Raw genomic sequence first — 16,450 nt, 5'->3', positions numbered from 1 at the left:
CAGCAGAGGCACATTTACAGCCATCCTCCGTCATTTATGATGACACATCCACAACTTTCCATTAAGATAGTGTGATGAGACGGGGTACACTGAAAATATGTACAAAAGGTTAATGGTGACTGTCGCATTCGCTTTTAGAAATTGTAGAGATGTACGTAGCTGTTCTTTAGCCGTAGACTTTTTGAATGACTCATTAACCAATCGTCAATTAAATGTCTTGACATTTTATTTATATATATATATTAAATGTCTTGACATTTTATATATATATATATATATATATATATATATATATATATATATATATATATATATATATATATATATATATATATATATATATATATATATATATATATATATATATTCACAGGACGTGTGACAGGATGTATAAATATGTACATAATGTAAATGATGATTATGGTCACTTTTAGAAATGGCAGCAGTGCTCTTCTGTTTTTTTTTTTTTTTTTTTTTTTTTTGCAATAGTTCTTTTGAATGACGGTCCTCGAGTTCAGGCTAAATGTTCCACTGTTGGGAAAGCTACATCAGAAGAAGATTTAAACATGAGCTGGCGTTCACTTTACGAAAATATCTGCGACGGTTATACGTGACACTGGCTCACCTTTCAGGTTTGGAGCTGGAATTGCCTTCAGTGTGCTCCTCTTCTAATTAAAGCCACAGCACGCTGTAGGCATGCACAGATGATGCTGACAAAGCTTTTTTCCAACTTTGTAATTAATCATGGTTTCTTACTGTAGTCAATTACTTTTTGCATGATGTGCACCATTGCGCAGTCACTGAATCGAGTTAATTATAACTCGGGGACTCTTTTTGAAGACTGGCAATGCAACAGCTGTGGCATTAACTCTGAATTTGAACCTCAATAAAAAGGCTTTCCAAGGAAGCTGAGTAAGTGTGATTCTTGCTTTTGTTAATGCTATACTGTTCAAACATCTTGATTGGTCTTCTTTAAAGGCCCAGCGAACCTTGGTTTCAAGTCGTGATTTTTTTTTTTTCAGTACAATATCAACTATTCATGACCAAATAAGCAACAATCAAAGCTGAATTTGAAGAAGAAAAAAAACATCCTTAGGTAATAAGAGTTTAATGTAGAAAAACTCATCAGGACTGTGTGGGTGTGGTTTGAACGGATTAGACTGAATAGTTTCAACTGATCAAATGTTACTCAGCCCTGATTGGTTCACAGAAATAAATGGCATCACCTGATTACATCTGCTATCTCTACTTGGAGAGATGACATGTTTATAGACTTAAATTACTGTTTGAGTAGGTTGGACTTTGACAACATCAGGCAGAAAGCGGAGTTAAACATTAAAGCGCAGCCGTACATTTAGGACCAACAAAGTGGTCTTTGAAGAAATATGTGACAGAATAAAAGATGGAAGAAATGGTTTCAGTGGGCTGCAGAGCAGAGACGAGGAAAGGTATGCTGTTGAATTACATTTGGTCTTTCTTACCTTAACAGTTAAGTGAGTATTAATTAGTAGCATTGTGTCTTTCACAGTTGTATAACAGCTTTGTTAAGTTCATGGCTGTCAAAGAAGAGCAAGCAAGAGCACAGACCTGACTAAACAATCTCCCATCAAGGTCTATGTAGTGTTTATCCTTCAATTGCATCAAATGGTCCAACAGTTGGAATCTGCTGTCATGTTCAAATTTCTAGTTTTTCTGAGTTTCAAGACTTGTCATCCCTGCTGGTTTACAAGTTGAGATTGAAAGTTCATTCTTTACTTTTATATTTGAAAAAAAAACAAGCCCAAGACAGTCCATTTGGTAGCTGTTATGGAGCTTTCAACCACATCACAATCTTAACCATGAACTACTCTTTCCATGGTCCAGAATGAACTTTTAATTTTGTCCAAATTCATTGGAAAATGTTAAAAATTTAGTTTGTTCTTGATATTTGAATACATATTAATTGATTTGATCTTTATTCTAAGATTCCAATACATGTTTTTAGGATTTAGTATGCATTTACAATACCTGCATTTCAGTAAGACATATGATGACATAATTTGCACTGCTGTTGCTGTGTCTGCTGCCAGGGGACAAACAGGAGCTGAGGATTGTCCTCCTGGGGAACGACTGGCTGGAAAAGAGTTTGACAGGAAACACTATCCTCGGCCAACAGATGTTTGATACCAGCAGAGACGTGAAGATGTTTGTTAGGAGACAGGGTGCTCTTGACAATAGCCGTACAGTGATTATCATCAATAGCCCTGAAAGGTGGATCCACTACTCCTTCCGAGACCCCAGCCTGGTGAACGACAACATGACAGCCTGCATGGCCATGTGCCCGCCGGGACCTCATGCCTTCCTCATGGTCATACCCATCAGCCCTCACCGAGGCAGGGAGTGGACAGTCGAGGGTCCTCTTGAGCTGCTTAATGATACAGTGTGGAGAAACACGATAGTAATATTCACCAGATGTGAGAGACTGAGAGGGTCGTCCATAGAGGGCTACACTGAGAGACACCGGTTTCTCAAAGCGGTTTTGGAGAGGTGTGGTCAGAGATACCACCTTTTGGACACAAGCATTTGGGGAGACGATGATGATGCTCAGGTTGCAGAACTTCTGGAGAAGATTGATGCAACGGTTGCAGGAAACATAAAGGCAGGAGCAGTCGGTTGGTTGACAACAAATGAGGAAGTCTCTAGAATAACTGGGAGGGAAAGGAAGGAATTAGAAGAGAGGGCGATTCTGAGGCGAATTAATATGCAGAAGTCCAGAAAGACACTCAGATCCCTCATGGGTAAGTATCATCTAATCAATCAATATGTTATAGTAACACTGGATCAAATGACCGTCGGTAATGTGAAAGGAATCTTGCGCAAACTCCTGTTTAATGTCTACGTTTTTGCATTCGGTCAGAGCAAGTGACGTATATCGGGCGACCATTATTGAAAGTTCAGGGTATAATATTAAGTAGGGCACACTTCTAATGTCCACATTCACAGGCCCACAGACTTTGAGGCACGTTCCGCAAGGGTCTTCAGGTTTAGGACTGTCCCACTGTCAAATTGACAAGTGCATTTTGAGCCTTTTATGCGCACTTTCCGAAGGTTCTTCCAAGTAATATCCAATGAAGTTTCTTAAAACAAAGCTTTCCCTTTTTGAAAGAGTTCGGGTACCCCTCATCTATCCCATTTAATCCCTTTGTTGTCATTTTTCAAAGTGCACACAAACATGAGATTGTTCCAAGGTAATATTGTTGCCTAACTCCTGCATGTTTTTTATCCAGGAGAGTCTCCTCCGATCTCAATGCTTCGAGTTCTCATCGTGGGACCAAAGCAAGTTGGGAGAAGCTCAGCTGGTAACACCATTCTTGGAAAGGAAGTATTCCCTGCTGGACTTCAAACATCACAGTGCACTGAGGGGCGGGGAGACATTCACAAAAGGCAAGTCACTGTGGTTGAGGCTCCTGGTTGGCATGGGAGATACTGTTCAGAAGACACCCCACGGGAGGTCCAACAGCAGATGTGTCACAGTGTGTCTTTGTGTGCCCCCATTCCCAATTCGGTCCTGGTGGTTGTACGCAGCGATGAGACTTTCACTGAAACGGACCGGTTGAGAGCGGAGGAACACTTGAGCTTGCTTGGAGTTTGGGTGTGGACTCGAGCAATCGTGCTGTTCACTTGGGGAGACAAACTGGGAGTCACTCCCATTGAGGAGCACATAGAAAGTTGGCCTGCCCTTAAGTGGTTGGTGGACAAATGTGGGAATAGATATCATGTTTTTGATAACTCAAACAAGGTGGGAGATATTCAGGTTAAAGAACTGCTGGCAAAGATTGAGGAAACAGAGGTGGAGAATGATACTGGACACTTGTTGCGTAGTTTTATAAAACTCCAAGAAACCAACCAAAAGCTAGATCAAAGCTCCAAAAATAAAGCAAGACAGCTCAAGAAGGCAAGGAGTGACATTGATCTGCTTACACAAACAGCCAAGGAGAAGGAGAGGATAGTAGAGGACATGATTAAATCAGCTAAAGAGAAAGATGAACAGATTGAAGCTCTGAAAGCGGCGAGGGAGTCAGAGGAGAGGAAAGATAGAGACTACGAAGAAGAGATTGGCAGAGGATTAGTGGAGGCTAAGAGGGAGAACAACCAGCTTAAACAAGTCATTTTGGGGAAAAAAGAAATGATAACAAGCCTGTGTGAAAGATGTGCTGTGAAAGATGATGTGATTAAAGCTACAAAGCAAAGCAGTGAGGTGGAAAAGGAAGTGCTGGAGGAAAGAGTGAAGGAACAAGAGCAAGAGACAGCAGCCTTCAAGGAAAAGTGTGCGAAGAAAGATAAAGCGCATGATCAAATGATGATGAATCAGAAAAGAGAAGCGAAGGAGCTCGAAGAGACAATTAAACAGCTGAAGAGAGAAAATGAAGACACAAAGAAGGCGTTGAAGGCCACAATCGAAGGGGTGCAGCGGCACTATAAGAAGAAAGAGATTGATAGAAGAAATGAGACAAAAACTGTGGACTTTAACAAAAGTAACCAACTTAGGAAAACAATGACGGACGTGAAGTCATTAGAGGAGCTTGCCCGACAACAAAAATGGGCGTTTGCGGTGCATCTGAGCCACCATAAAGAAGAAGAAGCTAAACCCAGTGAGTACGAACTCATGAGCAGCACAAATCCTGAGTGATATGATCCTGGTGTAATTATTTAATTAAATGTAACTTCTTTCATTTACAGAGACGGAAAAGAACAGACTGGCTGTGTTAGACGATGACATCATGCTACATGAGAAGGTGAGTGAAAATGTTTTTTATTATTTGCAATAGAATTAGTAAGGCCAAACAGATCAATTAAATCTTTGTTGCAAACTGTATTAGGGGAGGAGTGCAATACTACAATCAACCCTCTCTGCGCTCAGCCAAGCTGTGTGGCCAACACCTACTTTTCGGCAAAACTTTCTTAAATGTTTTATCAACAAGCTACCTTTTCTGTCAAAGTATTTTTTAGCTAACCGTGACATTCCTGAAAAGTTTCAGTGTGGCTTTAAATCCAGTGGTGGGCCGTCAGGGCCTGCAAAGCCTTCTCTGCTGGACTAAACAGAATCACAAAGCTATATCTATTTTATAATTTAATAATGTTTCTTAAATACACTACATGTATTATAATTTATAAAAATATTTTTCCCATTATCTTATTTTCCTCAGTTGCTCTGCTTCCAGTGCAGCTTGTTTTAAGTAGAGCTTTTATCCAATCAGATTTCACCTCTGTGTCTCTAGGTAAGAACAGAGGCCCGAGGCCTGCAGACTCACAAGTGCATCCATGTGCAGTTTAAGTGAATGGGGACGATATTGTTGATTGTCATAGTCTTCAACCAATCAGATCTTTAGTTTGACATGTTGGGCGTATTCTTTGACGTGCCAGAGCCTGCTAGCCGGCCTATAGCTACGTCAGCATTACTTGCAGCTCAGTTTCCATGTGCAGCTCTGCAGTGAGGTACAGCGTGTGCTGTGATTGGTCAGTGGGCGATCACGTGACTATCGTGAACGAAACTTAACAGCAGAGGCTTAGTCGGCGTTGTGAATCACATCACGTGATGCAGCTCAGCCAATCAAATATGGGCATTCTGACTCGAGTGAGATGTACCACACACCGTGACACAGGGGGCTGAGACGAGGAAAGACATTTCAGAGCAGTACGTTAAATGTTCAAGTTGTGAAAGTAAAATCATAAGACGATCTCATTGGGCTACTGCTTGTCATTAAGTAATGATGGTGGGTCCCATAGCCAGACCAGCTGAGAACCACTGTCCTACATGAGTGCAGAAAACATTATATTTTCCTGAATTTAAGCTTCTGCATTTTCCAAATGCTCTAGCATTATTCAGAGGTATCGTTAGCCTCGTACCGAACGGTTTAATACGAATACTATATAGTTACAGCCTTAGAAACGAATAACAACTGTGGCGCCATCATGTGGTTATAAGGTGGTATTTCAGCTGCAGGACAGCAATGAAGGCCTAGGTATAAAATACACGACCTGCCACTGTTTAAATCGCCCCATAGAACTGAAACAAGTCTTTGAAGAATTTTTAATGATCTTCGCTTACCTGTTGACTCAGGGAACTCATTTAATCATGCCTTTAAACAATGTGTGGGCATTAAAGGTACTGACCTCAAATGGTTCCAGTCATACCTGATGAATAAGACTTCACCTCGGTGAGTATTGTTCAGCTGCAGCTCCACTTACCTGTCTTACAAATCTATTTGCCTATAAAAAGGCTCATTGGAGCCTTTGCTGAAATGTTATATCAAAAACTTGGATGGATTTAAACTCTTTATGAAAATGACGACCTGACCTATTGAATGACTCTGTTGGTAATCTTTGCCTTTTAGCTTCTCACAATTGACCTTTTGTTAAGAATCTTAATGGGATTTCTAGGTGGTCCTTCAAATTTGATGAGCAAATTTGTTCAGTTGTCAAAACTAGCTTCTTCCAGTTAAGACCTTTAGCTAAAGTAAAGGCATACCTCCAGCCCAAGATCTTAAAGGAATACTTCATGCTTTTATTACCTTAATACCTTAAACGTTCAGTGCCGCAGCTGCCAAACTCGAGTTCGCTAGTCGGGCTTCTGTGTGATAAAGTTACAGTTACTGTACTTTACTGCTATGGTGAGGATTTGCCTTGTAATGAGATCCTACTATTTCTACTTCCCTTTCTTTCCAAACTAACCCACACACGTACACACACTCACACAAACATATATACGCCATTACGCTTATTTCATACACACGTGGCATGTAAGCGCGGCCTATATCCCAGTTAAATATTCACGGCCTCGCTGCCATTGCAGAGTATTTCATGACGTGATTACTTATCTGAATACGTCCGCCTTCTCGCTCCCCCCTCTCTTTTTCATCTCTCCTCCGCCAATGTTAAATTACACGAGTGATCACTCTCGAGCCTACGCCGCCATTTTTGTCGCAGCCTTGGACCCCTATGTCAGCTGTACTGGCTGGACGTGAAAAAAATGGATTACATTAAATTGATAGAAGAGGCCCCGCCCTAAGGAAGAACAGCAGGAGCCCGACCCCCTCTGCCCCCCACCTCCACTTTCTTGCCCGCCCTGCTGATATTGGTGTTGACGCATTTTAATCACAATTTCCACCATGGATCTTTTTTTTCAAAGAAGAGAGAAACATATTTTATAAATGATACATTGATTTGGTGATGGTTTATTTTAAGCAATTACTCTTATCTATATTTTGATCCTCCTCTTGCCTCTCAAAAATAGAGGAGGAGCAGCCTCCTCTGCCTCTACTGACCGGCTTCCTCTGCTACACACACCTAAGTACATATTTTTTATCAAGTGTAAGATATGGTGCACTTAATGTATACTAATACAGTGATTCTTATTGGGTCCATAGAAGGAGACTGCTAACCAAGTGTGGCAACTTAAGGCTGACTGGACTCCTTCGTGGCTGAGGGCGGGAGGTGCTGCGCTGGGAGCTGCGTTTGGGGCTCTTGTTAGCTCCTCCAGGGTGACTGCAGGGATGAGTACCAGGTCAGCTGTTGGGGCTGCAGCTGGGGCTCTGCTGGGCAGCTTACTGGTCCAAGGAGCCAGGCTCCAGCAGGGGGAAATGGAGTCAGACATCAACAGTGAATCTCTACCATGAGACATCAGATGCCTTTTGAGACAGCATGTACATACAATTCCTAATCAGTACAGAACGCCTAGAGTGAATTAAAGTGTGACTCCATAAGTTATTTCTCCATCAAGCAAGATCTGTACATATTCACACCAGGTCTTATCAGACAAAATCAATTAAAGCATCTGTGTGGATGTTTGTTTTTTAAATGTAGTCATGTTGAAAGGATTCTAAACATTTAAGCATTACTTGGATTATTTGTATGAATGGAGAAATCTCTCCTCATTCTACACAGTAAAACTGAAAGCATGCTGTATAATGTTGCTTAGAGGAGTTTTTTTAAGCCTCAGTAATTAACTTATCAAGATTTAGTTAGTGTGTTTTTACCAGACAGCATAGGACAACAAAGAGCAGCTATGTTAAAAACAAGCATATTCTATTATTACATTTAAAATGAGGCCCAAACAAAAGGTCCAACAAAAATATTTATTTATTTATCTTCTACATCTTCTGATACGTGCAAGAGAGGTGGTTGTGTGTCTGCATGTCGGGACACTATTTTGTATGATGTTGTTTAACAAGTTTCCATGATTAAAGGCACTAATTGCATTACATACAAGATCAGAGCAAAAAACAAATACATATTGGCAAAAGTGAAAGTTAAATACTATGTTAGTAAACATATATTGAGACCATTCCACATACAAGAAGAAAAAAATGGGACATTCTGCAGACATTTCAGGAAAACTCAAACATTATAACATATCTTGCTTTGACACATTACATTAAATTGCCTAACCAGGGACAGAGGCCGCATATTAGCTTCAGCTAGATGCTGTATACGTCACAACATTACATCTGTTGCATTGCTTCCTTCAATCAAACATAAATTATAATACAAACAGAGTTAAAATGAATTGGAAGCAGTCATTTTTTGTCAAAATTCACTAAACCTACAATTCTGTTTCGTATCTTTGTCAGTTTAAATCCATATATTAGAGGATTCAACACAGGAGAAATGAGCAGGAATTCTATAGCGATGAAGTTTTGAATGCTCTGAGGTAAATCTGTGGAGCCAAATCGCATATACATCAGATCAAAAACTATTACAACAAGAAATGTGACTAAAGAGACTAAATGAGGCACACACGTCTGCATAAACTTTGCCCTGTCATCTTCGGACCTCACACAAGTTCTAATCATATGCATATAAGTCCAAATTGTGAAAAACCCATGAGATACATAAATGATAATTATTGCATATGAGAGAATGTTACTTGAAACATTGTCAGTGTCGGGGCAAGTGAGTTTGACAATTACCCAGTTCACACACAACAGTCTGTCAATTTTTGCACCACATAACTTTAGTCTTGACGTTAGCAGAACATTGATGGAAAAGAGGCTGAAAGGTGTGAGCCAGGAGAAACATATCAGCTGAGAGAGCCTCCTCTTTGTCATGACAAAGTGGTAGTGAAGTGGTCGACATATAGCCAGATATCTGTCGTAGGCCATGACTGCCAGAATGGATAATTCAGAACAAGCAAATGAATACATGACAAAAGCCTGTAAAAGGCATCCTTCATATGAGATCTGTTGAGAGGAAGACAGCAGATCTAAGAGGAATTTGGGGTAGAAACCTGTGGTCCCATAAAGTCCATTAATGCAAAAACTGCACAACAAGATATACATGGGTTCATGTAGGTGTTGATCTAAGATAATGATCATGATGATAGAGGTATTTAAAAACAAAATCACACAATAATACAGTAAAGTGAGTGAAAAGATAGCAATTCTGTAATGCAGTGTCTCATTTATCCCTGATAGAAGGAAAATTCTCACAACAGAAACATTATCCATGATTTATACAGCAAATGATCACAGTTTTGAAATATTCAAATGTTACCTGTCTGGTGTCACAACCAACATTAAGTGGTTACAGAGCAAGACGTTAGGTAGTAGTGCTGTCTGCTCTGACTCTGGTCTCCTTCCACACCACTTATTAGTCACAGCTTTGACTATGACAACACATTTGGGAATTCAAACTCTGATTACTGGTCCAGGAACACTTGAATGTGAGTGATTCAAACAACCAGCGGACTAATCTCTCCACCATGAAAAATAAAATAGAAAATGTATTTATTGGGTCATTTGTCAAAACATCTGCAGCTACATTACAAATGCAAAATATGTATCACATCAAATCTGCCTTCTGATAATAATACATTTGTTTTGCAGCGGCACAGTGTCGTTATCTCATTGGTTACATTTTGGCGGTGGTGGGCCGTGCATTTTATACCTGGACCTTCACTGCTGTCCTGCAGCTGAAACACCTCATTATGACACCACAGCTACGGTTATTATTTGTTTCGTGTAAAAATGAAGCTCAACACCTATAAATACACTAACTGCAGAGTGCAGATACATGAATATGCCGAGACTGTGTCTCCTCTCTTCTCTGACTGCAGCTGGGACCGCTGCACACTACTGTGAGAGTGACCGCCTGTGAGTGCTTTGGGGCGGCTCACGGCAGCACCCGCTGCTCGTTCACGACAGTGCAGAACGGTACGTGCTTTCACGTCAGAGTCAAAACACAAGAAAAGTCTCCAACAACACCAGAACAAGTCGCTAGATTTGTCGCTAGCTTTTGACAAAAAAAGTCGCCATGAGGGTTTGGAAAGTCGCCAGATTTAGCCAGAAAGTCGCCAAGTTGGCAACACTGGCACCGGCTAAATATGTCCCCAGAGCAACATTGGACGCAACAATAGTTCCTATCACATATAAAACCAAACAAAAATCCATCTTCATAAAAACAAGTTATACAAATAATAATATATAAACAAGCATATTAAAGCTACCGCAGATGCAGTTAACTTACCAAAGCTGTTGTTCACTTAAAAAGTCCATCCTCCTTTCTTTGTTAACAAAGAGTTTAATCTCACGGTTGTTTAGTACATCCGTGCGTTTTAGTTCCAGTAAGAAATCCTTGATTCATGGACGCCAGTGAAGACAGTCGAGCCTCTCCAGTTGTATTTCTTGAATATGTTTTAATGCGTTTGAGGGCTGAACATGTCCGCTCGACAGAGGCAGCAGATATTGGGATTGTCACCGCCCAACATGTCAGGCTAGCCCACTTACCAATCACGTATGGGTAGGCCAGCTAGAAGGCTCTGGCACGTCAAATAATACGGCCAACATGTCAAACTAAAGATCTGATTGGTTGAAGACTATGACAATCAACAATATCGTCCCCATTCACTTAAACTACACAGGGATTCACTTGTCAGTCTGCAGCCTCGGGCCTCTCTTCTTACCTAGAGACACAGAGGTGAAATCTGATTGGATAAAAGCTCTACTTAAAACAAGCTGCACTGGAAGCAGAGCAACTGAGGAAGACAGGAGCTGTGCAATGAGAAAATAAGCTAATGGGGAAACAATTATAATACATGAAGTGTATTTATGAAAAATTATTAAATTATGAAATAGCTATAACTTTGTGATTCTGTCTAGGCCAGCAGAGAAGGCCTTGCTGGCCCTGACGGCCCACCACTGCATTTTGGTCATGTGTGGGCAGCTTTAGGTTGCAACCATTTATTATTTTTACACTAAAATTTGAATATATTTCATGATATATTACTAATTAATGTATTATTTGATTGAATTGTCACATATGTGCATAGCTGCATGCACACTGTATTTTAAATGACACAATGCATATCACGTTAAAGCACAAACGTTTGGTAATAAGTGTATAAATGACCTGTTTAGCTGGACATACATGTCTTTTGTTCCTGTAGTTTCACATGCAGCTATTACTAGAAGAGGTGTTAGACCATAAGGGTGATTAGGTGCACCATCTGTCAAGTTCCTCCTTGTGAAAGTAAATACCGTTTTTTCTACTGAAAGGTGATACTCTGCTTTTTGTTGTTAACCCTTAGAGACCCACATAGACCAGTTTTTGTCTTTTTATGGGAGGATCTTTGGGGGGTGGGGGATCTTTAGGGGGAGGTAGCAGGTAAACAGTATTATGCCACATTGAAGTGGGGTACATCATCTGAAAGCTGAGAACCTGAAGATTCATTCGAGAAACAGCTCAGAAATTTGTGTAGTTTTAAATCAGAAATAAAAACGAAATAATCAATTAATTAATTCATTTCAATAAATTGTATGTAGGGCCATAGGCACCGCAGCGGATTTCCTGTTCTACGGCCTGATGTCACAGCATCTATGAAAACCAGAATCACCTCGAACGCGCCGAAGCTCCGGAGCCGAGTTTTAACGAAGGAACTCGAAGGACCAACCCGACCACGACGAAGTCGTCTCACAGTAAGAGGCTTGGTGCCTGAGCATAGTTAGGTCATAATGTGTTTAATACCTTGCTGTGTTTTGTTTAAGTTACTGTATTGTTATAACGTGTTTTTGTGTTTGCTCACAGACTGCCGAGTTCCGTTAGTGCTGTGCAGAGATTATTGTTGTGTTCCATACTGCTGCAATAGTGTTGTGTTAGGGATCATCACCGCGAGCAAAGCTGGTAATTGTGACCTCATCAGTTTAACAGACCAAAACCGCGGCTGGCCGAATCTAAGTTCGCCAGTCGGGGTTCTGTGTGATAGAGAAGCAGTTTCCATATTCTACTGCAGCAGTGAGGATCTGCCTTGTTTTGAGTGTTTTCTTTTTTTTCTCTTTTTTTTCACACACACACACACACACACACACACACACACACACACACACACACACACACACACACACACACACACACACATATACCAGTTTAGATTACTATCTCAGACACGTGTTTGTAAACGCGGTCTCTATTGGAGTCTTCCGCCAATTTGTTTGTTGACTTTAGATAGTAGGCTCATAATTGTATAAGTAGTTGTTAGTTTTAGATATTATTTGATTTCGATCAATGTTATTAGAATTTATTAAACTCTGTTATACTTTAAAGATCAGCTTTCTGTGATTACTTTGTGCGTGTGTATTGTGATAATAGCTGGATATCGTGGCCTGTGCTCGAATTCAAATCTTCACTGTTCACTCTAAATGTGGAATAGTACTTTGACTATTGACATTGTGAGTGAACACTAATTATGAGACTTCATTTATAGTTTGGTTATTGGTCCCTGATCTCAGGGTGGTGCCCCGTTGTTATTATTAATAATTGTTAATCATCCTATTGAAATTAATAATTATATTGGTGTCAATAATTTAGTTTTTCATATTTGCTGATAACCAAGCACGCTCCGTTTCGATCCTAACATTCCCTTTTAACTTCCGATGAGCAAATTGCTGTTGTACGGAGGATTTGTTTGCCGCGTAGCTCGCTGAACCAGTGGAGCTCCGGTCCCCAAATAGAGAAAGAAATTCGAAGAAACACATTAACCGCTACCGCTAAGTCAGAGGCTTGTGTCTGGGCAGAGATAGGTCATAGTGTGTTTGTAACCTTGTTTTGTTTTGTTTAAGTTAACTGCACTATTTACCTTGTTGGTGTGTATTTTATGGACCGCCAAGTCCCGTTCAATGTTGTGTAACAGAACTGTTGTGCTTGTTGCTGCTTTGATAGTGTTGTTCCACACTGCTGTGCTTTGTTGTGTTTAAATCCGCCACGGCGAGTGAAGTGAGTAAACTGTACTTTATTAGTTAAACGTTCAGTGATAAAGTTACAGTTACTGTACTTTACTGCTATGGTGAGGATTTGCCTTGTAAGGAGATCCTACTATTTCTACTTCCCTTTCTTTCCAAACTAACCCACACACGTACACACACTCACACACACACATATACGCCATTACGCTTATTTCATACACACGTGGCGTGTAAGCGCGGCCTATATCCCAGTTAAATAATCACAGCCTCGCTGCCATTGCAGAGTATTTCATGACGTGATTACTTATCTGAATACGTCCGCCTTCTCGCTCCCCCCTCTCTTTTTCATCTCTCCTCCGCCAATGTTAAATTACACGAGTGATCACTCTCGAGCCTACGCCGCCATATTTGGCGCAGCCTTGGACCCCTATGTCAGCTGTACTGGCTGGACGTGAAAAAAATGGATTACATTAAATTGATAGAAGAGGCCCCGCCCTAAGGAAGAACAGCAGGAGCCCGACCCCCTCTGCCCCACACCTCCACTTTCTTGCCCGCCCTGCTGATATTGGTGTTGACGCATTTTAATCAGAATTTCCACAATGTAATTTTTTTTTTTCAAAGAAGAGAGAAAAATATTTTATAAATGATACATTGATTTGGTGATGGTTTATTTCAAGCAATTACTCTTATTTACATTTTGATCCTCCTCTTGCCTCTCAAAAATCGAGGAGGAGCAGCTTCCTCTGCCTCTACTGACCGGCTTCCTCTGCTACACACACCTAAGTATAAGTATAAAGTACAAGTATAAGATATGGTGCACTTAATGTATACTAATACAGTGATTCTTATTGGGTCCATAGAAGGAGACTGCTAACCAAGTGTGGCAACTTAAGGCTGACTGGACTCCTTCGTGGCTGAGGGCGGGAGGTGCTGCGCTGGGAGCTGCGTTTGGGGCTCTTGTTAGCTCCTCCAGGGTGACTGCAGGGATGAGTACCAGGTCAGCTGTTGGGGCTGCAGCTGGGGCTCTGCTGGGCAGCTTACTGGTCCAAGGAGCCAGGCTCCAGCAGGGGGAAATGGAGTCAGACATCAACAGTGAATCTCTACCATGAGACATCAGATGCCTTTTGAGACAGCATGTACATACAATTCCTAATCAGTACAGAACGCCTAGAGTGAATTAAAGTGTGACTCCATAAGTTATTTCTCCATCAAGCAAGATCTGTACATATTCACACCAGGTCTTATCAGACAAAATCAATTAAAGCATCTGTGTGGATGTTTGTTTTTTAAATGTAGTCATGTTGAAAGGATTCTAAACATTTAAGCATTACTTGGATTATTTGTATGAATGGAGAAATCTCTCCTCATTCTACACAGTAAAACTGAAAGCATGCTGTATAATGTTGCTTAGAGGAGTTTTTTTAAGCCTCAGTAATTAACTTATCAAGATTTAGTTAGTGTGGTTTTACCAGACAGCATAGGACAACAAAGAGCAGCTATGTTAAAAACAAGCATATTCTATTATTACATTTAAAATGAGGCCCAAACAAAAGGTCCAACAAAAATATTTATTTATTTATCTTCTACATCTTCTGATACGTGCAAGAGAGGTGGTTGTGTGTCTGCATGTTGGGACACTATTTTGTATGATGTTGTTTAACAAGTTTCCATGATTAAAGGCACTAATTGCATTACATACAAGATCAGAGCAAAAAACAAATACATATTGGCAAAAGTGAAAGTTAAATACTATGTTAGTAAACATATATTGAGACCATTCCACATACAAGAAGAAAAAAATGGGACATTCTGCAGACATTTCAGGAAAACTCAAACATTATAACATATCTTGCTTTGACACATTACATTAAATTGCCTAACCAGGGACAGAGGCCGCATATTAGCTTCAGCTAGATGCTGTATACGTCACAACATTACATCTGTTGCATTGCTTCCTTCAATCAAACATAAATTATAATACAAACAGAGTTAAAATGAATTGGAAGCAGTCATTTTTTGTCAAAATTCACTAAACCTACAATTCTGTTTCGTATCTTTGTCAGTTTAAATCCATATATTAGAGGATTCAACACAGGAGAAATGAGCAGGAATTCTATAGCGATGAAGTTTTGAATGCTCTGAGGTAAATCTGTGGAGCCAAATCGCATATACATCAGATCAAAAACTATTACAACAAGAAATGTGACTAAAGAGACTAAATGAGGCACACACGTCTGCATAAACTTTGCCCTGTCATCTTCGGACCTCACACAAGTTCTAATCATATGCATATAAGTCCAAATTGTGAAAAACCCATGAGATACATAAATGATAATTATTGCATATGAGAGAATGTTACTTGAAACATTGTCAGTGTCGGGGCAAGTGAGTTTGACAATTACCCAGTTCACACACAACAGTCTGTCAATTTTTGCACCACATAACTTTAGTCTTGACGTTAGCAGAACATTGATGGAAAAGAGGCTGAAAGGTGTGAGCCAGGAGAAACATATCAGCTGAGAGAGCCTCCTCTTTGTCATGACAAAGTGGTAGTGAAGTGGTCGACATATAGCCAGATATCTGTCGTAGGCCATGACTGCCAGAATGGATAATTCAGAACAAGCAAATGAATACATGACAAAAGCCTGTAAAAGGCATCCTTCATATGAGATCTGTTGAGAGGAAGACAGCAGATCTAAGAGGAATTTGGGGTAGAAACCTGTGGTCCCATAAAGTCCATTAATGCAAAAACTGCACAACAAGATATACATGGGTTCATGTAGGTGTTGATCTAAGATAATGATCATGATGATAGAGGTATTTAAAAACAAAATCACACAATAATACAGTAAAGTGAGTGAAAAGATAGCAATTCTGTAATGCAGTGTCTCATTTATCCCTGATAGAAGGAAAATTCTCACAACAGAAACATTATCCATGATTTATACAGCAAATGATCACAGTTTTGAAATATTCAAATGTTACCTGTCTGGTGTCACAACCAACATTAAGTGGTTACAGAGCAAGACGTTAGGTAGTAGTGCTGTCTGCTCTGACTCTGGTCTCCTTCCACACCACTTATTAGTCACAGCTTTGACTATGACAACACATTTGGGAATTCAAACTCTGATTACTGGTCCAGGAACACTTGAATGTGAGTGATTCAAACAACCAGCGGACTAATCTCTCCACCATGAAAAATAAAATAGAAAATGTATTTATTGGGTCATTTGTCA

General features: G+C 40.2%; 3 protein-coding genes across 3 annotated transcripts; 1 reads left to right on the top strand and 2 right to left on the bottom strand.

Moving 5' to 3' along the window:
- Window positions 1–1,411: 1,411 nt before the first annotated feature.
- LOC142971585 (GTPase IMAP family member 8-like) lies at window positions 1,412–7,655 on the top strand. Its single transcript, XM_076112164.1, has 5 exons — window positions 1,412–1,448; window positions 2,070–2,777; window positions 3,267–4,631; window positions 4,720–4,775; window positions 7,407–7,655. The coding sequence occupies exons 1-5, from the start codon at window positions 1,412–1,414 to the stop codon at window positions 7,653–7,655; spliced, it is 2,415 nt and encodes an 804-aa protein (XP_075968279.1).
- Window positions 7,656–8,555: 900 nt separating this feature from the next.
- Window positions 8,556–9,485, bottom strand: LOC142963783 (olfactory receptor 4B13-like). Its single transcript, XM_076104093.1, has one exon. The coding sequence runs from the start codon at window positions 9,483–9,485 to the stop codon at window positions 8,556–8,558; it is 930 nt and encodes a 309-aa protein (XP_075960208.1).
- A 5,738-nt stretch (window positions 9,486–15,223) lies between these two features.
- LOC142963767 (olfactory receptor 4B13-like) lies at window positions 15,224–16,153 on the bottom strand. The gene has a single exon (XM_076104092.1). The coding sequence runs from the start codon at window positions 16,151–16,153 to the stop codon at window positions 15,224–15,226; it is 930 nt and encodes a 309-aa protein (XP_075960207.1).
- Window positions 16,154–16,450: the final 297 nt, after the last annotated feature.

Source organism: Anarhichas minor, unplaced genomic scaffold (assembly GCF_050575085.1).
Source record: "Anarhichas minor isolate MPS153535 unplaced genomic scaffold, ASM5057508v1 ptg000004l, whole genome shotgun sequence".
In the NCBI taxonomy this organism is placed as follows: domain Eukaryota; kingdom Metazoa; phylum Chordata; class Actinopteri; order Perciformes; family Anarhichadidae; genus Anarhichas; species Anarhichas minor.
The sequence above is the reverse complement of the archived record's forward strand: the minus strand, read 5'-3'. Positions and strand labels throughout refer to the sequence as shown.